General features: G+C 53.6%; 1 protein-coding gene across 1 annotated transcript in view; it reads left to right on the top strand.

The window, feature by feature from the left end:
- Positions 1–25886, top strand: part of PEBP4 (phosphatidylethanolamine binding protein 4) — a 63125-nt gene that overhangs the window by 12762 nt on the left and 24477 nt on the right. Inside the window, exon 4 of the mRNA XM_084499648.1 lies at positions 18213–18311. Coding sequence (XP_084355774.1) covers positions 18213–18311 — 99 coding nt within the window. The remainder of the gene's footprint in view (positions 1–18212; positions 18312–25886) is intronic.

Below are 25886 nucleotides of genomic sequence, written 5' to 3' on the forward strand. Positions count from 1 at the left end.
AGCTACCCGGGTGCCCTTTGAGGGCTGGAGCGCGAGGGGAGCAAAACCAGAGATGTTTTTCCACCCTGCGTGAGCCCCGTCCCCTGCCCACCCAAGGAGCAGGGGGCTGGCAGGCTGCGGAGGCTTCTGCCTCCGTGGGATTTGGTGGAGAAGAGCTGGGTGAGGGTGCAGCCCCCGCCGTGCACCTCTGAGCGAGCCGCTGCTCCGTTTCTTTGCGTTTTAAGGAGCAGGAGCCGCTCCAGCAGAGCATCCCCCGTGGGATGTGTGGGGTGTTAGCGCTGCCCCACCGCAGGGGGACCGCTGGGACAGCCGGTGCCACGCGGGATGAGAGCATCGGCGCGTGAGCGAGCCTGGCAGAGCTGTCGCTTCGCATCTGGTTCCTTACCTCCACGTCTGCTGGACGTTTAAGCACCCCGGACAAATAGCGCTGCCCTTCAGGCAGAGGGATGGCTGGAGAGATGGCTCGAACCCACAGGTCACCAAGTCTGCTCTCCTCCTTGCTTATGTATTGGCATCCGAGCGCGTCTAGGACAGACACTCGTGCCTGTTTCCGCTGCAAAATGTTTGAAGCAGCTGATGGTTTTACTTTGATCCCCGTAAACACTATACAGTAATCAAAGTTTAAGCCGCTTTGGATGAAATAATTGCTTAACAATCATATAAGACAAAGTGATTCAACAAATGACAATTAGGACTTGTGATATACAGAACAGATGCATTCAGTGTACCATATTATAATGTGCTAATACGAGATTGACAGCACAATAATAGGAGAGAACAGCCACTCAGCCTATAATTCGAAACCAAATGTGAGGCTGTCCACAGAGCTCAAATCCTAGCAGGCTGTAAAATTAGAGGTAAGAAGGCACAAGGTTCACAAAGACTCATTAGCAGGTTGGCTGCGAATTTCCGAGGTGGGGGGGTGGGGGGTGGGAAGGGGGAAATATTCCTGCTGGAGCTCACTTTGCGGGCTGAAAGGTGGAAAGGGAAAAAAGGGGGATGCAAAGTGATGGTGCCAAGGGGTTGGGGAGCTCCGGGCTGCGTCCCCGTGTCCCCATGGGGGTCGCATCCTGGTGGCAGGGGACCAGGCGATGTTAGGGCACGGTGCCGGCACGTTAACGAGACAACGGTGTTGGGGCCGGGATGAAATGAAGGCTGATATGAGCACCGAGGCCTGCCTGGCGTTCCCCATGGGAGTTGGGCGCATCCCAAGCCCTAAATGATCCTGATGGGTGACAGGGGCACCCTTTGGCCCTGTCCGTGGCAATTAAGGCAGCCGGCTTGCGCTCGCTTTCGGGGTAAATCAAGAGAAGGGGACATGTGTGGCAAGAGGGGGGGGCTGTCAATCTGCAAGGGGAAGAAATGCCACCCTGCCCAAAGCCCCCAGCTCCTCGCAGAGATCACAGGAGCTCGCATCTTCAGCGCCGGTGACAAACCAGACTTCAGCTCATCTCGTGCTTTTACACACACAGAGCTCTTATTCCACTAACATATAATTTGATCATATTTTATTATTATTAAATAAACATGCCAGAAAATATACTTTTTTTTTTTTTTTTTTTTTTTTTTTTTGGCGTGCGTGGGGGAGGATGAAAAGGTTTGGTAATTAAAACTTCTATCCGTCAACGCTTAACTCCGGGAGATAATTGTGTTGCTCCTGCAGATGTATACTTGGTGTTGAATCACCCGGGTCTGTCTTAGGATCGGAGCCCGTGCACGGAGCCGGGACATGCCGGGGGCTGTGTGGGATCGTCCCAAGCAGCGTCGGATCGTGCACTGGCCAAGGAGTCAGGAATTTGCCTTTTTGTCTCCGTGATGCACGGGCAAGTCCCTGCTGTTGCAGGGCACCGCGGGTTTTTTAACCCGGTAATCCGAAATTTGCAGTGATGCACCCGGCGGGTGGGTTTGTCATAAAGTGGAGAGGTTTTGGGGTTTGCAAAGCTGGGCTGCATCATGGAAGCGGATGAATTTAGCTAAAATAACATTTTTTTTTGTCTCCCTACCCGGTGATTGGGCTTTTCCCAGCGTGTGCCGTCCTGCAGCGCGTGGGCAGCAGGGTGACAGGAGCAAAAGGGGCAGCCGAGCCCTTCCCTCCCCTCCTTTCGACCTCCCACCCATTTAATTTTTTTTGAGGAGCCCCCTGGGAAGCGCTGCCCCCACAAAACGGGTGCCAAAGCTCATCTGGGGCTCCTCCGAGTCCGCGCCACCAGCACGGTCGATGGCAGATCAATGAGCCCCGAGGAGCCGTGTCACTTTTATTGAGCCTCCTGCTCCCCCAAGGACCCGGCTTGACTTTTTCAGAAGACATTAGCGGTGCTTTGGGTGGGCAGGAGGGTTTATCGCATGAGGCAGGCTCCTGCGGACACTCGTGGGTTGAAAAAGGAGTTTTTTTTTGGGGGGGGGGATCTCGGATAATAATTAATCGGGGGCTGATCTCTGCTCTGACCGTGCTGGGGTAGCTGTGGGTGCAGCTGTGCGCACCAGTCCACGTGCTGCGCCTGCTCTTGGTGAGATTTAGGGCACCAGGGGTTCTTGGTGCCTTTATGAGGGCTAAGAAACGGCCACCAGCGTGCCCAATTTCGCAGGAAAACCTGCTCCTTGCTGCTCTCCAGCTCCGGCTGCGCCTCCCCAGCATCATCTCGGGCACGGGACGGCATCCTGGGGAGCTTTCCGTGGAGCTCCGAGCGTGAGCATCTTCCCCAGAGCATCCTCCCCCTTCCCCGGAGCATCCTCCCCTGCAGCATCTTCCCCGGTGCCTCCCCACCAGCACAGGAGCCTTCCGCACACGGATGAGTAATTTTTCCCAATTTGGGGGCTCTTCCTGCGCTCCCCCGCCCCGCAGCAGCCCCGAGCCCGCCTGCCTCTTTCCAGCTGCCAATCTGCGGCAGAAAAGTCCCCACCATCTCGTTCCCCCCACGGAGGGAGGGGACGGGGGATCTGGGTTATACAAGCCGGGGCTGGGGAGCCTATTTTGGATCGCTCCTTCCTGCCTCCAAAATTGCAGCTTCGAATGTGACAAGTTACAAAACACTTGAGTCATTTCTCTTCTCTCTCTCTTTCTCTCTCTCTCGCGTTGCCGTTCCCCCACAAGGAGAAGCTGTTCGGTTTGGAGGAGAAGGGAAGGGGGGGGGGGAAGAAAAAAAAAAAGAAAGGGGAAAAAAATTAAAAAAAAATAAAAAATAAAAAGGAGGGAGGGGGATGCCGGCTCCCTGCTCCCCCCTCGGTGTGCAGCCCACACGCAGGGTAACTCTGAAGCGCTGTTTATGTAAGCTGCTCATGTTCTGCTGAGCTGCAGCGAGAGCTGTTGTCGATTCAGAGGAAAGCCCACGTCTGCCCACGTAGGATCTCCCGAGCAGGGTTGTGTAACAGCAGCCAGCGCCGTGCCGGGGGCTTGCTGGTGATGCCGGGGGGCTCGGGACCCTCCTCGTCCTGGGGGAGGTGGAGGGGAAAAGATTTGGAGTGTGGTGGGAAGTTGGGGTGGTTTCATGTGGAGAGGGGTTGCAGCTTGGACTTGCTGCTGGTCCCCTTTCCGGGGGCTTTCTGGTGATGCCGGGGGGCTCGGGACCCTCATCCTGGGGGAGAGGGAAGGGGAAAGGTTTGTGGTGTGATGGGAAGTTGGGATGGTTTCATGTGGAGAGGGGTCGCAGCTTGGAGTTGCTGCTAGCCCCGTGCCCACTGCGCCGTGTCCAGGGACCGCAGGATGGGTGCCCAAGTGCGCCCCGCTCACATAAACGGCACATTTTGGGTAATTTTGGGTGGCTTCACGCATCCCTGCTTCACTTTGAGGGCACTTTGCTGGGAGGAGAGGCTCGTGCTGGGCTCGAGGCGGCGAGATCTGCACAGGTCAGGAAGGGAAGGCATCGGCCCCATCCTGAGCTCCGTCCTGCAGCGATGCCAGCGTGCGCAAATCCCTTTTCGCAAGGGCTCCCTTGTCCCAGCTATGATCTTCGTGCTCTTCCTGCCTAATTTCACGCTCTTCTTGCCCCAAAATGATCACACTCACACCACCAAGCCAAAACCCTCCCAGGGCACTGTGTTTTCTCCGGCACACGTCCCCACGTGCACCCTGCTGCCGTCCCCCGGTGCCACCAAAGCCGGGGCTGCACCGGCGGCGCCGAAACCCAAATTCCTTGCAGCCCCCGCTGCAAAAAGGCCCCGAACACTCCTGCACCACGCCGCATTATCATCTCAATGCTTCTTTACATAAATACTGAAGAATAAGAAAAGCCGGTGGCTGGTGTTGCTCCCAGCCTCTGAGGAACGCTATCGCAGTTATCGGATTTTAGTCCTTTTGCAGCGTTACATTTTTATACATATTTATTCATGCAGAACAGAGACGCCGAGCGAGTCGCCCTGCCACGGGGCTGATGGATGCACTGCTATACATAAGAATGCACCTTCATTTCCATCCTCCCCACTTCCCCACAATTGAACTGTGTGCAACCGGGTTATTTTTATGCCTCGTGTGTATTTTTTTTTTTTAAAGGTGGGGGAAGAAGAGAGGAAAGAACCCTCTAAATTCAGATTTTTAAAAAAAAAAAAACTTCTATTAAAATTTCCCTCCTGAATTTTTATAAGCCGTAGAAATGAGGCACATCAGCGAGCTCCACTGGAGGGGAGAGAGGATGAGGGGGAGGAATGCGTTTTGGGGCAAAGAGTAAGTTTATAACTATTTTTCTCTTAACCTGAGCAGTTAGCTGTACTGCAAGCCATTCATCTTCTGATTTAATAACTCATTCTCCCGGCGCGGAGATGGGGTATTATATTCCTGGATATTGCTTTTCTTGGTATCAAGTATCAAAGATGAATCCGCGTTTTCTAATAAAATACATTTTCATTGTAATTGAAATAATAATTTTCCGCTCCTTTCCTTTTCCCTTTTATTTTGGGTTCTAGAGCTCTCCTTCCCCCTGTTCCTGCCCTGACATTTATTTATTTCCCTTCCCAAGCGAAGGATTTGGTGCTGGCAATACAAACTCGTGGATTTTCTGCCATCCCGGGGGCCTCTTTTGGGAAGTGATGCCGTTTCCCTGGGCTGCCTCTTTAAACAAATTCTGTATCGGCTGTTCTGTAGACCGTACTTCGCTGGGGTTAATATTATTAAACAAAATTTCTCCCTTTCATGTTCTCCCGCACCTGCCTGTCTCTTAACTAACCATTTGATCTCGGCAGCTCCGCGCGAGGGTTCAGAGCCCGACGGGGAATTAATGGGAAGGAGAAATCGGCAGCGGATCAAAGTGGCCGCGCTGCAGGCGGCGATGCTCGCGCCTCGTGCTGGCTCAGGAGGGGACGTGGGGACACCTGGGGACAGCCCCGGTGCCAACCCCACCGTCAGGCCTGGCTCCCAGCCGTCTCCAGGGGCTTCCCCACGCTTGTGGGTGCCACCAGGAGCGGTGGGAATCCCCTCGTTGAACAAATATTTGGCGAGCAGCGGGGAGGGCAGAGCGCAATGAACCCGGCGCCGAGGTTGGTGCAAGCAGCAGGTTTGCAAAAAGCAGGTTTTTCTCGGTGAAAATTTGCACTTTCCACCATCCCCTCCACGAACCTGGCTGCTTTTTTGGGCCCCCTATGGGTGGTGGGCACCCAGGGCAGCGTCAGCACCGTGGATCAGGGTTTGGGTGCTGTTCATGGCTCTGCTGGGCTCTGCCTCGATACTCTCTGCACAGGACTGAGTCGCATGGAACTGATGGATTTGCAAGGTTTCTCCCAGCTGGAGGGAAAAAACGGGGAATTTGGGTGTAAATCTGGCTGTGGGAAGACACAGGTGACTTTTGTCACCTTTTTGTCCTCTCTTGTTGCAACGAGGCCACTTGCTGCTTGCAGGGCAGTGGCAGGGATCTGCGGGGCTGAGGACCAGAAGCTGCTGGAGCGCATCAGAAGGCATCGTGCGCAGCCCATCCGCCCGCCAAAAACCTCTGTGTGGCTTTAATTTTCCCAGCAAAGATCCAGTTTGGGGGCAGAGCGGTGCTGGGCGAGCTGCTGGTGCTGAGCCTTCGTGGGATGCGCCCAGCTTGAGTGCACCGGGAGGGATCCGTGCAATTAAAACCCCACCGCACGCGCGAAAAGTGGCAGCCTCCAAACGGCGAGCGAAATCGGGATGAAAGGCAAACGCCAGCCCTGGCAGAACCCTAGGAAAGGATCCATCAACAATCCGCATCGTCCTGGGATTTCAAGGCACGCCAATGAAATTTGGCCGCCTCATTTCATTCACTGTCAATCAGCCGCGCTGCTGCTGATGCTTCCTCCTCGTTTTTAGATCCCTCGTTTCTTTTGGCGATGCCCAGAGCTCGCTTGTATCCCAGCCAGGCAGCCCTCATCACCGCGCGATTAAATCATCGTAAAAAAAAAAAAAAAAGGAGAGACGGCGCTTCTCAGACATAATAGTAAAAAAAAAAAAAAAAGAAAAAAGAAAAGGGGGTGGTGGGGGGGGACGGCTCTGGGTCTGCTTCTGCTCTGAGCTGTGCCAGCTCCAGCCGTGCGCATTCCTGAGCCGTTCCCAGCTTCTCCTGCTGGTGCCACCGGGCTTTGTCCCTGTGGAGATGTTGGGGTTTGGGTCCCTTGCACCCGCTGCCCCCGAGCATCCCCGGTGGTAAAATGTAGTGTTTTAATTAAGGAGCAGGCTGCAGAGAGATGAGGGGGTCAACGTGCACCCTGCTTGCAGCCCCGGATTTGGCCCTTCCCGGATTAAAAGCGTCCCAGCACCGGTGCCCAGCTCTGCCCCGAGGAGCCCTGGTGGCCAAATCAGGCTCAGATCCCGGCTTTTCTGGCACGGAAGCGATTCAGGGTGTGGATGCAAACCCTACCATCCCCAAGCGGGGCTGGGGATGGGGTTTGTTTGCCTGGGAAAACGGCATTATAAAGAAGTCGTGGAGCTCTGGCGCGGCGGCCAAGTGGGGCAGCAAAGGGCTGGGCGAGCGAATGCTTTTTAATTTCAGAAATGTCACTGAGTCACGAATGAGTCATAATTATAATGGGAGACATTTCCAACCCGGTGCATGACTCGGAGACGTCTTCCAGGGATATTAGAGCTGTTTGTAAAAGCCAGGCCTTGCCCCGGCGACGTGCGTCCCCCCTCCCCGGGGTGACAGCCCCATCGTGCGCCCGTGTCCGGCGGGAGCAGGGGGACGCATTAACGTCCCCATCAGGTGGCAGGTGTCTATTAACGTGACTCCTGTCCCCGCTGTGCCTGGCCTGCCCTTGTCTCGGGGCCACAATAGGGCCGTTTGGGGCAGCGTTTCCATCGCTGAGCGTCGTTGGGGCTGGCAGGATCCGTCCCTTCAACCTTTGTCCTCTGCGGGAGCCCCAAGCATCGCCGGGCTCCTCCTTCTCCAAGCGCATTTCTGCAGCTTGGGTTAACAGGCAGCCCATCTCTGTGCCTCCAGCCCCAATTAATTAAGCAGGATTGGCATCAGCTAAATTAAAGAGTGGCTTTTGAGCCAGCCCAACCAGTTTGGGGCTTCTATCTATGGGTTCGTGCCAGCCGGGTCCCCGGCACCGCGCTGCAGGCACCGGGGAGCCGGGCTCCCTCCTCGCGAGAAATCCACCCTCACCAAACAGCATTAAATATTCCTGAGCTACGAACGTCTTGGACTGATTTTATTTTCCATAAATAAACTTGTTGGGAGATATTTGGAGATGGGCCTAAGCTGCGGATCTTGGACCGGTTCCCAAAAACTCGCTGCTGTTTGGGCTCGAGGGGCTGCTTTGGGATTGCTTCTCGCTCGATTTCGGATCGAAGGGTTCGAGCCCAGAGATCTGCCCTCTGATAAACCCCTCCGGTGCTCCCCAAAACCCCCAGCCCTCCTGTATAAATATAGGGTCAGGCACAGCCTCCCTGCTGGGGCACAGGCTATAGGGTCGTATAGGGGATGATATAGGGGTGCTTTCAGAAGCAGCCACAGCTGTTGGGTATTTTTAATGGTCTCCAAAAGGCCCTGAGCACCTCTCACTGGGGCTGGCACCGTGGGTGCTCGGTGTTTTAGGCAGCTGCTGCGTGTTTGCAAACACCGAGTGAGCAGAAGTGGAGCGGATCCTTACAGCTGTGGCACGTGCACGGTGCCCCCTCGCCGAATTGTTCCAAGCTGGAAACGTCTCTGCTCTGCCCCAAAGCATTTTGCTTTCCAGATCGGGCAAAGGAAGGGGAAAATCAATTAAAATAAAAGCTTTTTTCCTTTCTAAATGAGGACGTGAAGCCGGAGAGCTGCTAGGCTGTGTTTGAGACCCGCTGCCTGCTCGGCTCCGTGGCGAGGTGAGGCTTTCCTTCCCCTCTCCCACCGGAGGGACCGAGGGCGCCGCGCTCGTCCGCCGAGCTCCTGATGGGTTGTGACAAGTACAGGATTGCTCTTTTGGTGAGCGCACACGCTCCCGAAAACCCTCGCGGTCCCTCGCCCCGCGCTTCCCCTTCTTCTCTGTCAATTTTCAGCCTCGCGCCGAGCGGAGCCATGGGAGAGGAGTCTAATCTGACCCGTAAACTCTGTCACATCCTCATTAATTTGGCCATGTCTCCCGCTGTAGCCTAAGGGGACCGTCACATTTGTAACACGGCTCCCGGGCGGCCGTCAGGGCGACGGCTTCATTTTGACAGCTGCAGGAAAGGTGCAGCGTCAGGCCGGGCGGAACAAAGGGCTGCACCGATCCTGTATTGATCCTGCATTGATCCTGAACTGATCCTGAATCGATCCGGCACCGATCCGGCACCTCCACAGCCCCCTGACCCCTTGGCTTCAGGCTTGGTGACCTTGGGGACACCGGGGATCTGAATGCCCTGGGGAGAGCATCATGTTTTGGCACTGCTGGTGGGCAGTGGTGGATAATTCTGCTCTTTTTTTTTTTTTTTTTTTTTTCCTTTTTTTTTGCTGAATTTGCGTGTTTTGTAGCTCCAACTCCCAGGGTGGATCTCGCTCCATCCCAGGAGCTCTGCTGTCCTATTCTAATGCAAATGCGCGTGAGCTGATAATCTAATGTTGAGTGGATTATTTCACCCCCAGATGAGCTGCTGGAAGGCAAAATTTTGCTTTCAGTATATTGAACTAAAAGGGAAAAAAAAAAAATAGAAAAGCACCACAAAGAAACCCACCTTGGAACGAGGTTTTATCACCAGAAATCTGCGCAGGAAACGCTCTTCTCTCTTTCCCTCATGTGTCCTAAAAGAAATGAAGAAATTAGACCTAATGACACCCTCCACCAGCTTCAATTCATGTGCAGGATGGTTGCATGAGCAAATATTTGTGTTGTAATTGAAGAGAGGGGGCAATAAAGCAAGGGAAATTAATTAAAGGAGGGTCCTGGCTGTGGGGGGAGCGCTCTCCATCCCACCCAACACCGGTGACCCCCCAAAATTGGTGGCTTTAATGTTTTGGGTGCTCATCGAGCCCACCCTGGCGCACCTCATCCTTTGTGTTTCGCTCTCACCTGCAGCACCCAAACCTCCCCTTCCCATCTACCCAGCCAAAAAGCAATAAAAACCCCAAACTGCTTCATCCTAACCCCATTTTTCCTACAAATTTCCCCACTGGCTTGCATCATCGCTGCCAGCTTCCCGGCCGTGTCACCCCTGCCCTGTGTCGAAACCCGCATCCTCTGCTGGCCGGGCATCGCCCTGGGTGCTGCCAGGAAAGGGAGCAGCACCGGCACAATGCCAGAATTTGGGGTTGTTTTGGGGCTTTGGGCTGGGCCACGTTGGCCATCAGCGGTTGCTCAAAGGCAGCAGGGCATGGACGGATCCACGCAGGAAACGTGCGTTGTTACTGGCAGCAGGATTTGGCCCCGGGGAGCAAGGGGACGGCCACAAGGTGCCCGCACCCATCTCCAAACCCTGCCCGGGCGCTTGGGGATGAATCCTCACCCTTGTGCCACACGTTTTTTTTTTTTTAAACTAATGCAACCCCACCAAAACAAACCCTTCCTCTGCACGTGCAGCTTCTTTCCCCTGGGAGAGCCTGGAAGAGAGAAGGAGGCGCACGTGACAGGCGTTAATCGCTTCGTTTAATGCGCTCCTGCAAGGCGCTGCCGTGCGGGGCTGGGCACGCACCCGCGTGGAGCAGAGCAGGCTTTTGTCTCCGGCTGCCGACCCCATGGGGCAGCCTGGGGTTTGGGTGGGTGTGTAAAGCCCTGCTCCTAAACCAGGGGTGCACAGGGGTGGCTATGCCCCCCCAAAAATCTTAAAAATGCGTTTTATTTGAAAAAAAAAAGGAAAGGAGAACGGGGAGAAGCCCCCATTCCTCCTGGAATAGGAATGGGGTGAAAAAATCCCCCTCCCCAAAGCGTTTCCATGCAGGACAAGGTGGGATAAGGGCGAACTGTGCCGGGGGGATTGCGCCCTGTTCCGGCACGAGCATCGCCGCCCCCTCCTCAGAAATGATGCAAAACCACCAGATATTCGTTCAGGCTTCAGAAAAGTGCGATTTGCCGCGCGGGGCCGCAGGTGAGAGGGGATTATTGGCGAGCATCCCGGCCCGCTGATTGCATGCCCCTCGGTGACCTGGGCACGCAGCAGCGGGGATCAGGCTCCCCATCCGTCCCCCCACCCGGGCAGAGCCGAGGCGAGCCGGCTGCGGCCCCCGAAAAGTAGCAAACTTATTGCCTAATAGATTTCTCAGTCATGAAGTCCCCGCGCTCCATATGTAGCGAAATCAAAGCAATTACGGATTTAAATGAAGCTGGAATCTGCGGTGCAGAAAATGCTTGTTTTAGCGTAAGATTGGACAGAGGTGAACGACCTGCAGAACCCCTGGTAATGAAAGCTCTTCACAGCTTGCAGTGTTTCACCGGCCGGTAATTGCTGCAGTCTGTGATACGGATCTGGCTGCGTTAATGATGCACTGTTCCTTTTCATAGGATTCATTTAAGCTCCCCATTTTTCAGGGGTTTCAAAGAAACAAGGCAGCGTGGAAATTAACACGTTAACGTGGACGCTTTCCTCGCTCGGCGGATTTAAAATGTTATTTAAAGTATTTTTTTTTTTGAGGGGGGGATTGATTAGGAAAAGTGATCGGGGCTGGGAGAGCGGCTTGGGTCCGTGTGCTGGAGAGAAATGCCTTCCAACACGGGTGTGCATCACTCCCAGTTGGGCTGTGGCTGTAGGATTTGTGTTTTATTTAGCATGACAAGATGGATATATTAGAACAAAACATACATTAGCGAGAGAAAAAAAAAAAAAAAAAGGGATTTGGATGGGAATAAAAATCCTATTAACTTCCAAATGAAAACCACATCCAAGGGAGACAGTTGGCTTCTCTTCTGAGTTTATTATTAAATATTTTACTAGGGAGAGAAGTTCTGAGCTGAGCATCTTCTCCCTCCTGTTCCTGGCAAGAGCGGTGTGCGTAGTGGGGAGGGTTAGTATTTCACCAGAGCGGTGTCTTGGTTTCGCTCAACAGGTGGTGATGGTGCACCGGGGTGGGAGGAAGGCCCTGGCTGGGTTTTCGGATCCTTGCAGTCCATTAAAAATGCCCAGGGTGGATTCCCAAAGGCGAAGGGGCACGCTGGAGGCTCTGCACCCGCAGCTCCCCACGTGCTTTCATCCTTCGGCGTTCGGCGAGCGAGCGGAGCGCATGCAATCTGCCGCCGCTCCCAAGGGGCTCCAGGATTAATTTCCTTCCTTGACCCCGGGGCCGGCGGGGAGGCGAGGTCAGGCAGCAGGGAGCAGAGGGGACGGCAGCAAATGATAAGGAGCTGCGGGCATCCTCGGAGCCGGGGACGAGTCGGAAATGGCATTTCCAGTTCGCTTAATGGCGAGGCAGGCTCCGGCCGCGTGGAAGCGCCGAGATTCAATTATCGGCCCCCGCAGCCCCCCGGGACCCCCCGGCCTCCCTACACAGCCCCGGGGGCGGCGGGGGTCCCCACGGGCACGCCGGTGGTGGCAGCGAGCGGGGTCAGGATGAGCTGCGAGGGGTCGAGGTGCGTCGGGGAATAATAAGAGAGGAGCCGGCGGAGCGCGGGGCGCTCTATTTTTATAGCAAAAAAAAAAAAAAAAATCAATCCGGAAAATAACGCGGCGCTCATTATTTAATTTCCCCCAGTATTTTGTGCACTCGTGGGATTTTACTATTAATTATTGTTGAATTTGTGCTTTTTTTTTTTTGCCTTTTTTCCCCATTCCTTCGCAGTTGTGGTGTTATTTTATTGGGAACGACAGCGGCGCTCAGCCCGCTTTGCATCCTGATCCACCCCATTAACCTCCATCCTCTCCACGGGTACCCCATCGACCTCCCCAGCCCATCCTCCTCCTCCTCCATCCCTTCTTCGATATTTTTTTCCTTCAAAAGCTCCGAGCCCTGCTCCGTTGCATGTGTTTGTGTCCAGGGGAAGAGGCGAGCAAAGGGCTGTGCGCCTCGTCGCCTCCGAGCCACCGATCCACGCCGCGGGGATGCTCGCGCCCGTGCCAGCGCCCGCGCATCCCCCAGCCCTGCTTCGGCAGATAATGAGAGCGAGTTTAAAAAACTTAAAGCCTCTTCCTTGCACGCCGGTGACTGACACAAATGGAGTTCATATTTAATCATCTGTTAACTCGTTGTCTATTATAGCTCTTTAATAGCACCATAGATATTCTTAATGAAGCATGATTTAAGGTATTTACAGCTCTAGGACCGACAGACATCACTCACAGTGTGCAGGTAATGAGGCGTAAAACAGCTCTGGAAACCGTAAAAATGGGAGAGAGAGAGGGAGCGATCGAGAGAAAGCAGGCAGGAGTTAGGAGCTGAATTGTTCCAGGGTTTGTTTTAAAATGTTTAGGCATTTAAAGTCATTTCAGCTTTCCCAGGTGTCTGGTGGCACCAGGTTCAGCAGTTCCCAGCGCCGTAACCCCTGCCTCGCCGGGCAGCCCCTGGTGCTCAGGCTGGGACTGGTGATGCTGTGGCTCCATCCTGGCCTTGCACCCTTTCAAAAATGCAGGGAAAAGGGGAAAAATGCTCTTATGGGGTCTCCTGGGATGGGGATAAGGCTGGTTGCTTTGGCCAACTGTTGGCATGAGCTCTTTGCTCGTGCACGGAGGTGATGGAGCTCATCTGCAAGAGTCACCCCATGCCATCCTGCTTTTCTTTCACCTCCTCAGCAAAATAAACCACACACACACACAAAAAAGATAAAAAAACAAACCACCACCAACAACAAAAATAACAAGCCACAACCCAAAACCAACCAAACAAACAAAAAAAAAATCACACCGAAGCCCAAGCCAAGATTGGGAAAATAATTTGTGACGGAGGTGCCATTTTGCATCAAAATATTTTGCAGCAAATGTCAAACGCCACCAGCCCATGTGTCCCCGTGCGTGACGGTAATTGGGCTGGACGGCTGCGCTCCGCCGCCTCCTCCTCGCACTGGCCACGCTTCCCAGTTAAACCCAGCGTGGTCCCGGTGTGATGGCCGATGTCCCGGCTCCGGCCTGGGGCCGGCAGCGTGATGCTCGTTAGCACGGTGCTCATTAGCTCGCCTCCAGAGCTGTCCCCATCTCCAAGAGGAATAAATAGCTATGGGAAAGGCGGGGACGGAGCACAAGCTCTAGGGCGCACGGAGGGAATGCGTGGCACAGCCTGCTTTGGTTCTTGGGGGGGGGTCTTTGCTTTTTTAATTCTCTTTTTGCAGGGAATTAAAATTTCTTTTTTTGTTGTTGTTTATTGTATCCATTCCTGGATGGAGAATGGGCAGCGGTGGGCTTGCCATGCCCCCTTCCCTGGGTGTCAGCAAGGGGTCCCCGCTTTGGGGTCATCCCCTGATCCCATGTGGGTGGTGGCAGTGATTTGGGTGGACCTCGGTTTTGGGGAAACCCCTGCAATGGGGTCTCGGAGCGAGGAGGGACAGCCTGCTGCTCCCATCCCACCCCAAAACGTGCCAGGCATGCAGCCTCCACCATGGGCACATCCTGCCCACCCATATTTACCCCTTGGGAGGTCACCTTGCTTTTTGCTTCCTTACACCAAGAGCCTAAAACCCCTTTTGTGCGTCTATTCCACCACGTGGGAAAACAAAATGTTCTCCTTTCGGAGCAAATAACCCCGTTTCTTACACCATCCCAAGGCCTCAGTTTGGGAATAAACCTAACAGATCGACCGGGCTCGCCGTAACGATCCCGGATTAATCCATTATTATTCGGACATCAGGCTGCATAAATATTTGGCTGGCTTAGCCCCCGGGGAGCTGGGGGAGAGCAGCCTGGCTGCACGGCTCGTTGCAGGGGGGGGCAGCCTGTTAGAAAGTCAATGAAGTTCCCTTGGGCAGTGCAGGGGGGGGGACGAGATGCTTGGGTCAAGCGTTCAGATTGTGCCGCTTGTCCCCTTGGGCAAGTCCTGCTGAGCAGGGTTAATATTGCTGACCTATTTTGTAGGAGGAGATGAGGGGAAGGGGGGGGTGAAAGCTGCGAGGCTCTGGTTTAAAATAGGAAGGTGAAAACCACCTCGAAAATTGCGGCTCCGTTTCCTGAAGTCACAACAACCGACTTGGTTGCAAACAATTTTATTTTATTTTATTTTATTTTTGCCTGCCTCACCCCTCCCGGTGCCGTTAGCCACAGAAGAAGGAGCTAGAATTTCTCTTTGGCGAAGCCTCAGCAGCAGAATTGCTAACTACGTGCCCGTTATAGAAACTTTTTAGTACTGGGGACGAGCCAAGAAAAAAGCCCAGATTGACTCTGAGATCTCAGCTGGTGCTTGCAGCACTTCCACCTAGCAGGAGGAGCGGCAGCGCCCCGGCTCTTGCGCTCAGCACAGGCGGTCTCCATCCCGTGCAGGAGAGCCAGGACGATGTTTTTGGGGACGCCGGGCACCCCATCCCGCTCCCTGCACACCCATGAGCCTCTCTCCTTGGGTATATTTGCGTTTGGTGTCCTGTAGTTGTGTAAAATGAGCTCACACTGAGCTCTGCCCTGTTCAGCGTGCCATGGGGTGAGGTCTCAGCCAGGCGCTGCGTGCTCAGGACCGCGTCCCGTGCGCTGGGGGCTGCTCAAAGGCAGCCCCAAATCCTTCCTAGGAGGGTGGCAGCAAGAAAAAACGGGGCTAAAGCAGTGCAGGGGAAGTTTTAAGGTGTCGGTGCCGGGGTTTGTGTCTGCAGTGGCAGCTCCGTGCCCCCATGGGTTGGTTGCAGAGGTGAGGGCGCAGCGAAATGTCCCCTACAGCCTGGTGTGGCTGGGTGCTGGAAGCCTGCCGTGGGGTGGATGTGGCCCAGGAGTGGCTCTGAGGGATGGAGGAGCTGGGGGAGGATGCAGGGAGGGGTTTCCAAGCCAAGGAGGGGGGTTTCCAATTCAAGGGGGGTTTCCAAACCCTTTCCTCATGCCGAAAAACGTGCGAGGGCGTTTTTCGCCCTCCTCATGCCGGGCGAGGAGCAGGGCTGGGGCTTTGCCCATCCTTGCCTCCTTCCTTTTGGGACTGAATTTCGAAGACGATCTGGGCCAGCCGAGCTGGGCACCTCCAGCTTCCCCATCACAGCGGGGACAAAGCCCACCTCGTGCCCTCGTCCCACGGCCCCGTACCCCAAATCCCCGCGGCCCCGCTTCGGCTGCCGGGGAGAGGCTGCCGCCCGCCCGGGTCTGCATGTGTGCCGCTTCCATGTGCGCTCGTTTCCAAGGAAACTGCTCGCTCTACATGTGTGTCGCTTTAACACCCTGTTTGCTCTCGTTTGGATAAGTCTTTAATTCCCGTGCAGCCCCGGCTCCCCGCGATCTCAGCGCACAAATCCCCTCTGGCCCGCCTGCTTCCCTCTCCCTGCCTCTTGCAGCAGCCCTGCCCGCTCCGAGCAAGTTTCCCAACCTGTGGATAAGCAGAACTGCAGCAGTAGCCGTGTGCGTCGCTGCTTTTCCCCTCTAGAAGTGGTTAGCAGGGGGAAGGTGATGCGTGGAGATGTGATTTGGGCTCCTTTTGGGGTTTGGGGGTGGCCCCGTGCAGCTGGGGTGCACCCAGGGGTGTGAGAGGCAGCCTGGGCTGGGAGGGGAAGGGCGAGCAGGGGGGTGAGGGCTCTTTGGGGGAGCTCTGTGCAGGTGTGAGGACCCCCAAATGGCTTTTTCTTTCATTAGAAAAACAAGAAAAATGCGTTTTTCCTGCTGCTGGATGAGCGAGGGATTTTCGGACGGGGACCCACTTCCCTCCTCCCCAAAAGTCCTCGGAGCGGGGACGCCAAGCAGCTCCGGTGTCACCTTGGGCCAGCTCCTGCCCGGAGCCCTGGCAGCAGCTAATGCTGTTAGCCCGTGTCGGGGAGGGATTGAGGAATTAAAGCTCAACCCTCCGGCACCCTGCGAGCACAGGCGAGAAGCAGAGCAAGCAAGAGCCCCGCACAAACCCCTCCAATTTTTCGGTGGCACAGCACCACGCACGGCGCGTCACGGGGGAGCTTCGCTGCCTCCATCCCGCAGGTGATCCAAAAAAAGAAAATCCCCCAAATCCTCGGGGTCTCAGCTCACCCGGAGGGAGCCGGGCTCGGGCCCGACCCGGTGCCCGTCCCCACGGGGGTCTGCCCCACGCCGCGTGCGCTGCCACCTTTCTAGGCCACAATCTGTACCAAATTGCGAGCCTGCTGTTAACTTCGCTTGCACTCTATTCTCGTGTTTGCTGTTATTTTTTAACACTTTTTTTTTTCTCCTTTTTTTTTTTTCCTTTTTTTTTTTTTTTTTTTTTTTTTGCATAAAAGCACTATCCTCTCCCCAGAGCCTGCCTGTAGCGAAGGCATGGTCTGTACAACTGCAATTATTTCGAAGAACAGATGGAGTGAGGAGCAGAAAGTCTGTTAATAGTAATAGAAATGCTACATGTTAACCTGGACAGCACACGATGACAGTCCCATGACTACACGTTCTGTTCCCACCAGCTGGGCTCCGAAGGAGAAACGAGAGATTCATAAGCGCCGTGCTCGGCGCTGTACCCTCCCTAAAGTTAGAGCTCAAATTCCTTCACACTTGCGGCGCGGGGTTTTTGGGTTGTCGGGCTTCTTCCCCCCCCCCCTCCTTCTCCCTCCCCGTTCCCTCCTCCTTCCCATTTTCGGCACCGGCGCTGAAAGATTTCCGCTTCTCCGCGATGCTCTGGGAGGTGCAGCTGCAAGAGCACATGCAGGGAGGTGGCAGCCCTGCCATTATGTCCCCAGCCCCATCCCCCTTAGGGTGGCCCCTTTTTTTGGGTGCACATCTGCATGCTCGATGCAAACCCACTGGGAATGAAATGGTTTGAGCCGGGCTGGGAGCAAGGCACGGCGCCGTCGGCACCTCGCTCTCGGGCAGGGCACTTGCATCAGCCTGGGATTTTCTCTGCAACTGTTGCAAGCTCTTTGCTAAATGGGTTGAAATCCACGGATTTCTGGTAAAACAGCTCTTGGTGCACAAGTGTTGCTTGGTGTTTGTAGCAGGGGCTGAGCCACGCAGGGCTCCGGGGGCTGCAAAGGGGCTTTGGGGGCTCCGCGGGCATGGAGAGACCCATGGCACCAAGAGCAGGGCTCGTGAAATGGAGTAAGAGCACTTGTCTCTGGCCCAGCAATCCCGCTGTGAAAATCCCTGCCCGGTTTCACAAGCGACACGGGGATTTAGCCACAGAGCTCCGGTTAATTTGGATGGGAACCGCATGGCTCAATCCCCCGGTGGCTCCTGAAATCGCAGCCCCGGGGCACTCTGGAGCTGAGCGTGGCACCGCTGGCGAGCTGACAGATGCACCTGGAGGTCTCATTAGGATAGAGATCCCTTAATCTGGGTGCTTGCAGGATAATCTGGTGCCTGAGGTCCTGCCAAATCCCCGGGGATCAGCAGGTTTTCCACCCACAGCCTCCAGAGGTCACTTCAAACCCAGCTCCATCCTGCAGGGACCCAAATCCCATCCCTGTGTCTTCGTGCTGCTGGCACCCTTGGGTGCTGGGCACCCTCGGAGAGACCAGGGCATCCATGAGTGGAGCTGGGCATTCATTTCAGGAAATATCCTGGCATCTCCTCCTGGTGCACAGGGGAGATCTTCCTTGGTGCCCTTTTGGTGGGACACCATAAAGCTGTTCTTCCTCCACAAGCACCTTGGAGAGATTTAGGTCACGGGGAGGAAGATGTCCCGAGAATGTCTGCATGCCTTGCATTCCCCCTATGATGCACAATGCTTATTTCTTGTATTATCCAAGATTTTGCATGAATACAAGCGTGCGTGCATGGGAAAGAGTGAAAACCTTGATGATTTTGGGGTTGTTCCATGCTTTATGCGCCACGGGTGCCCCGCGGTCCCAGGCGCCGTGCCCAAACGCTCTCCCTTCTCTTGCAGAGCAAGAAATACGTGCTGGTGCTGGTGGACCCCGATGCGCCCAGCAGAGCCAACCCCAAGAACCGCTTCTGGAGGCACTGGCTGCTCGCCGACATCCGCGTGAGTGTCCCCGGCCGCGTCCCCAAGCAGGAGGTGGCGTTTGGTGGCGCTGTCCCAGCGGGCTCGATTCCCGGCGGGGCGCGCGCGCCTGCGGGTGAAATCCCAAAGGAGGAGCGTTTGCAAGGGAAATGTAAATCGTGCTCGGCGTGTAGGTAGGGGAGCGCTTCCTGAGACTATATAGAGCGAAGCTGGGCCAAAAATATTGCTGCTGCTTATTTTTTTATTTTTTTTTTTACCCTTTTCTAAGGAAATGCTGGGAAAAAAAAAAAATCGCCTCGCAAACTCCCCACTGACAGTTCTATCTGCATAGACAGCGAGCTGCTTCAGAGAGCTTGCTGTCATTCTTTTAGGGGAGTAAAACAACCATTTTGGTGAAAATGTCATGGGTTTATCCCTTGGGTTTCACAAACACATGTTGGGAGGAAAGCGCGATGGGTCGGGGACGGGCAGGTCGTGACCGTGAGCTCCCCGTGTGCCGCTGCTGCGCCTCCGGAGAGGTTTTGGAAAATCAGTTTGTTCCTCTCCTGCTTGCTTTTGTCTTTTAAAAGATGAGGTGTTTCAGCTCTGAATCAATCTAACTAATAATCTTAGTACTAAAGTCTAATTAAGATATCAATTAATTTGCAGCATGCATTTAACAAGAAATATCTAGTCATTCTCTGCTATTATTCTCTGAAATTACTGCTAAGGGCTTTTTGTACAGATACCTTAATTAGACTTTTTATTGTTAATGGGAATATTGAGCAAATTAAAATTAGATATTAATACTTTCCATGAATTTCATAATTGGCTGAAAAATATAAAGCATTCAGAATAATTGCAGAGATTTGTGTATAGGGTTTTTTTTTTTTTTTTTTAATCCTTCACAGAAGCCCTTCTGCATTTCTAACAACAGGGTCCTGAAAGTCTCTCATTAATTTTAATATTTACTAAACGCAAAAAAAGCCCAAGCTCTTGTTTTCCCTTCTGTACACAGATCCTTCCGAGGCGTTCGCTATTGCTAATTATTGTGGTTTTCTTTTCTTTTTTTTTTCTTTTTTTTTTCTTTTTGGAGCATAAGATCTTTTAAGCAAAGATGCGGGATTAAGACCAACACAAATGGAAGGAAGGTGGCTTTTTCCCCAGCGCTTGGGTAGCGAGGACAGAAAGCTCCTTGCCAGGCCACAAGGAGGGAGCCCTTCCTGCAGAAGGGTGGATTTTGGAGGAGAAAAGAGATTTTGGGGAATGGGAACGGCTCTCCCATCACCAGGTGTCACATCTTTGTTGGCCCCAAGCCCCAGTGTTCGATCATTTTCCTCTTCGTGCCCTGGGTACCTAAGCATCCCTCCACATCCCCTGCGTATCTGCCCCCCTTGCACCATGCGGTGTCACCAGGGACCTCGCCACCCACACCATGTCCCCATAAAGCCACCCCTGAGTGTCCCCACAAAGCCACCAACTCCTTTGGTGTTCGGCCATGTGGCTCCTCGTGGCGAACTGTGGTGCCTTTGGTGCTTCAAAGCGCTCCAAAGCGCCTTCCTCGTGGGCAGGGCGCAGGGCACCGAGCCAAAATTGACCCTTGGGAAAACCCCAATTTAATATCATGAGCAAAGGCGAGCGGGAGCACCACGTGCCGTGCACGCTGCCCTACCCGGCCGTGCCACCAAGGGTGGGGAACAGCTTGGGATTTGTGTCCCTAAAGTGGATTTAGGGCCGGAGCTTCCCATCCCCGCCGGGTACCGCTCGCCGCTCCTTATCGGCGACCGCGGCGCTGCTCCGCCGATTGTCAGCCGCCAGAGATGCCTTCACTCCCATTCAAAATAATTTAAATAAAAATGTTGCTACAAAGTGGAATAATATCTTTTGATGAATGTTTTTAAAGCCCTTTAGGTTTTCATGGTAATTTGCAGTGTAAAATTATTTAGAGATAAGAGCCAAATTAGCTCTTATAGGCGGAGGTCGATATGTCCCGTTATCCATGCAAGCAGTGTTTAAATATAATCAGCCTTTACTCTAATGCAGCATAATTGTTCATTTGAAATAGCTTTTTTTTTTTTTTTTTTTTTTTTTTTTTACTCCATTCAATGAGTCATTAAAATATTCAAAGGATAATGCAGTGAATTGGAAATGAATTTATCACATTATCCTGTATATACTGTAGAGCATCAGGTAGCTAGGCAGAGTGGGAGCCGGCGCACAGAGAAATCCAGTAAACAAGGCTTTCCATTTTGTCTTCGGTGGCGAAAACGAGGGAAGGGAGAGATCCCTGCCTTTGGGAAAGGAAGAAAACCCTGCCCTTGGGAAGGGAAGAAAACCCTGCCCTTGGGAAAGGAAAGCTTCCCGGCCTTATTCCCCCTCCGTGGGGAGCGGGGAGGGGGAGAGCGAGCAGCAAATTTGTACTCCGGCACAGCCTAGCTGCTTTAACTTTATTTTTATCAAAATATGTTTGTAGCAGAAAGTCGTTATGGAAACCAGCTCTGCCAGCCGGGAGGGATCCTGCGCCAGGCTGGAGCCGAGCGGGACCCGCGGGGAGCCTCTGCCACCCCTTGCGCCCGCGTCCTCCTGGGGATGTTTTGGGGAAACTGAGGCACGGAGCAGTTTGGAGAGGGCTGTAGGGTCAGAGGGAAGAGACGTGTGCCAATGGTTTGAGAGCAAACCGCTCGCAGCCCAACATTTTGCATCGCTTTTCCTCCCTGCCACGTGGCACTGTGATGGGCAGGATCCAGCCCTACGGCTGCATGTGCTTGGGTTGGCTTTGCATGGAGGGGAAAATGATGCTGGGTGTGGATCACGGGGTCAGTTGTGGGGTCACCGCTGCGCCCTTGGTCCTGGATGTCCCATCATTGTCACCAGCCCTGTGCGGGGCTGGGTGCCTGCTCCTGCGCCTGCGTTTGTCACCGTTCCTCCTTGCTGGCTGATAAACAGGTTCTGGGTTGCAAGTGTCACCATAGAAACAGGTGCTATCTTAAGCAAACAAGGGCTTTATTAACCTTAAAAGTTGAGGGATTTGTGCATGACGAGAGGCTAGGAAGGAGTGGGGGGACGGGCAGGCTGGGTGCCCGCGTCCTGGCGAGGTTCCCATCCCTGTCCCCAGCCCTGTCCCCAACCCAAAGGGACAGCGATGCAAGAGCTCAGATGCAAACTTTTCTCACCAAGCTGTGTTCATACAGCGCCTGGCATGCAGGGCTGAGCTTATTTACCCCAAATATTTGGGGTTTGCCATGCCACGGAGAGCTTTCCCCAGACGGGCCCACCAGGGGACACTTCTGCAGCCATCAGGGCGCACCGAGCGGCACAGAGAGAGGAGGCAAATTTAGTAAGGGAAGGTGAAGCTTTCTGCTTGGGTTGTAGCAGGGGAAAAAAATTAAAAAAAATAAAAAAAAATCAGCTTTTGGGTATGCGAGTCCTGCCTGCAGGCAGTGGTGGGTGTGGGAAACCTGCCCCAGGGAGCTGCCAGCGGGAGGGATGCTCATTTCGGGAGAAGCCAGAGCACCGGCGTGCCTGGGAGCTGTGGGAACGGGGAGAATTAAATCTCCACCTCGACACGAGGAGGGCCTGATCCCGGCTCCTCCGCCGGCCCTGAGCATCCCGGTGCCCATCCCGGAGGCTTGGCAGGCGCCGTTTGCTCGCCGGTCCCCGCTGCGCCAGTGGGAACCGCTGCTGCTTTGTAGCAGTGCCGCAGATGTAATAGTTAGTGACTCGGCATTGTTCCCTCTTGCTGGGGCTCTTTATAGTCTACTTTTTGGTGATTAAACCGAGCGTTTGAAAGGGAAAAGAACAGAGAGAAATGTTGTTTTAATTGATGACTTGGCTCCTTGGAATATTCGGTTCCCCCCGGTGTGAGTTTCTGTCGCTGCCTTTTAATGAAAGCTTTATTAATAAAAAAAAAAAAAGAGAGAGAGGGAAAAAAAAAAAGAGAGAGAAAAAAAAAAAAGGAAAAAAATAAAAGGAAAAGAAAACAAGCAAAGGAGCTGGCTGTTAGGGTGTCATTTTTCTCCGCACTTCAGGCTTCTGGGGGCTCTATGGGCATGCAGCAAGGGCAAACCCCAGCCAAAATCATCACAGAGGGCGGCGATCCCTTGAGCCCCCTCCGTGCAAACACAGAGGGCAGGATCCGTCCCAACCCTGCCCCGTGTCTCGGTGACGAGGTCGGGTGTTTACCAGGCTTCCCGTGTGCGGTACCCGAAGTTGAGTGTCAACTGCTATTATTCATGCTCTGCAAACAGATGGGGTTTAATTGCCGCTACTGTCAGGCTCTCGGCAAATATCACACGAAAAGGGCTTTTTGGCTAATTGTTGTAAAATAAAAGTTCGGGAACTATGTCTGGAAATTATAGATCAAACGTATTTTGCGGATCAAACTGTTTGCATTACCTTTAAACACAGGCTGTAGGCAATGGCATTAGGATCAGTGAGTGGCTGGAAGGCACAATGCCGCCCTAGGGCCCGCCACGCCGGAACAATATGACAGCAGTAACTTAGTGCTGATGGAAAAACACCCCCAAAACGTGATTGGCCTGAAACGCCGAAGAATGGAGCTGCTAATCTTGGTAATTTCTCGGGCACCATTAGGGCAAAGTGCTGCCTTCCCATCGCGTCGGGGAAAATCGCGGCGCAGGGCGCGGGCCAGAGCCCTGCAGGGCTGCCCGCGGGGGCAATGCGTGTTTGCACAAGTGCTTGTGTTTGCACAGATGTGTGTGCTTGCACAAGTGTGAATCTCTGCATAAACGTGCTTACACGAGCGTTATTTTTTGCACAAGCATGAATATTTGCACAGGAGCACGCGTTTGCACAAGCACGCGTCGTTGCACAAATGTGCTCGCATGAGCGCCTGTTTGCACAAGTGTCACTATTTGCACAAGAGCTCGCCTTTGCCCAAGCATGGCTTTGCAGAAATGTGTTTGCACAAGTGTGTCTTTGCACAAGCACGTGTGTCTGCACAAGCATTTCTCTTTGCACAGATGTGTTTGCACGAGTGTGCATTTTTGGTGTGCATCTTCGCAGCCTCCAGGTTTCTCCCCTGAGCAAGTGGCCAGACTCTCCCATTGCTGCTGCTGGGGCTTATTCTCTCCTTCCTTGTAATTAGTGCCCCCAAATAATTACACGCCCAGCCCCCCTAAAAACCTGCCACCAAGCTGGGAAACAGGAGGGGAAGCACAAAGGGGGACACAGAGCTTCTGCGGCACCTCGGGGAGCTCCAACCCCACCACCCCGCTGCTGCGCCAGGATGGGACATTTTTAGGGAAACATCTTAATTTGTGGCAATCATTTGGGGCTGGGGGGGAAGGGGAAAGCAGGGGTACCCCAGAACTTCTAGTTCCCGGCCTGTCCTTGCCCTCACCCCATCCCCAAGCCCCCGTCGGTGCCGTGCTTTCACCTGCTGCAATAAAGCACGGGGGTGATGGGCTCTGTGCAGACGTGCGCTAGGTGATTATTCTCATTATATTGCCAAGGATCCACGAGGGGAGAGGTGGCTGTGACGGCGACAGCGAGGTTCTTGTCACCGCCGCTGCAGGCAGCCAGCTGCTTGCAGGGATTCTGATTTTGGCACTTGGGAAGGCTCCTGCCTTCCATGGGCGAAGCAAAAATGGGATGGCGAATAGAGAAAACTTCATGCGCGCCCGCCGGGGCGCTGAGCCTGATGTGCTTTGGTCTCCGTGCCTTTTTTGCTGCTGCAAAAATGTCCCAAAACAAGGTTTTGGGGGTTATTTGTGGGATATGTATATGCCAGGTGCTCCCGATAGAGGTGCCCTGCCCAGGAGCTGCTCATCAGCCTCCGTTTTCACAGCAGGTATCATCTCCTTGCAGGCGGGATTTAAGGGTTTCCTGGATGCTTCTATTTCATTTAACATGCAAAGGCTAATAATTTGTCACAACTCAATAAAGCCGAGGTTACAAACACTCTTGCTGCTGTTTATTTAAACGATGGTTTGTTAATTAGCTCCTCTTAACGAGGAGAGAATAAATCAGATAAAACGTACCAAAACGGCATGGAGATAGTTTGCGGATTGATCTCATTTCCCAACCAAGATGCTCCCTGCATCCTGGTGCTCACAAAAGGGACAAAATCGTGTCCTTTTGGGACATTTGTGCTTTGCACCGTGATGATTTTCCTCCCAGAGCAGCACCAGTCGAGCTCAAAGTGCAGATACCTGCGCCGCCAGGCATCCGCGCTCTGCCGTGTTGCAACTCGCTTGCCAAAAAGCACCAAAAAAGGACTTTTCCGCCTCTTTTCCGTTGCTGCTTGTTTTGTCTAAGGCAGTGGGAGGGGGAAGGAAAAAAAAAAAAAAATCAGGTCAAAAATAAAGCTGTGCCAAGGCTGTCGCAAAGGAAAAGTTCAAGGCACTCAGAGCCAGCCGGGGCCAAGCTCCAGCTTCACCCGCGTGGGAATTCCCGCGGGGCACCGCGCGTCCTGCCGCCCGCCCGGGGCACGGCGAGCACAGGGTGGGAAGGGGCACGGGGACACCGCGTGTGGGCTGTGCACGGGGTGTGGGGACACCCTATATAGGCTGTGAATGGGGTGTGGAGGCGCTGGGTAGAGGCTGTGGTGGATGGATGGATGGATGGATGGAGGCTTCCCATATAGCCCCTGAGATGCACGTGGAGGCACTTCCCATATGGCTTATTAGATGTATATGGAAATTTCCTATATAGCCCATGATGTATAAGGTGGCACTTCCTCTGCCTCCTATGAGATGCATGTGGAGAAGCTTCCCATATAGCTCATTAGGTGTATGTGGAGACATTTCCTATACATCCCATGAGATGTATAGGGAGGCACTTCCCATATAGCTCATTTGATGTATATGGAGGCACTTCCCATATAGTTCATTAGACATATATGGTGGCACTTCCTCTATATCCTATGAGATGCATGTGGAGAAACTTCCCATATAGCTCATTAGGTGTATGTGGAGACATTTCCCATATAGCCCATGAGATGTATATGGAGACACTTCCCATATATCCCATGAGATTCACAAGGAGAACACTTCCCGTATAGTTGATCAGATGTATATGGAAGCCCTTCCCATACATCCCATGAAATGCACATGGAAGCACTTCCCATATAGCTCATTAAACGTATATGGAGGCCCTTCCCATCCATCCCATTAGACACATATGGAGGCCCTTCCCATACATCCCATGAGATGCATATGGAGGTGCTTCCCATATATCCCACTAGACATATACGGAGGCATTTCCCATATAGCTCGTTAGACGTATATAGAGGCACATCATATACATCCCATAAGATGTATATGGTGGCACTTATTATGTCCCATGAGATGCACATGGGCGCACTTCCCCTATATCCTATGAGACACACATGGAGGCACTTCCCATATAGCTCGTTAGATGTATATGGGGGCTTCCTATATATCCTGTGAGATGCACGTGGAGGCACTTCCTATATAATACATGAGATGCACATGGAGAAACTTCCCATATATCCCATCAGATGTATATGGAGGCACTTCCCATGCATCCCACGAGACGCACATGGATGCACTTCCCATATATCCCATTAGACATATACGGAGGCGCTTCCCATATATCCCACAAGATGCACATGGATCTTCCCATCCATCCCAT

The sequence above is a fragment of the Aythya ferina genome, assembly GCF_964211825.1.
Source record: "Aythya ferina genome assembly, chromosome: 27".
NCBI classification, from domain to species: Eukaryota; Metazoa; Chordata; class Aves; order Anseriformes; family Anatidae; genus Aythya; species Aythya ferina.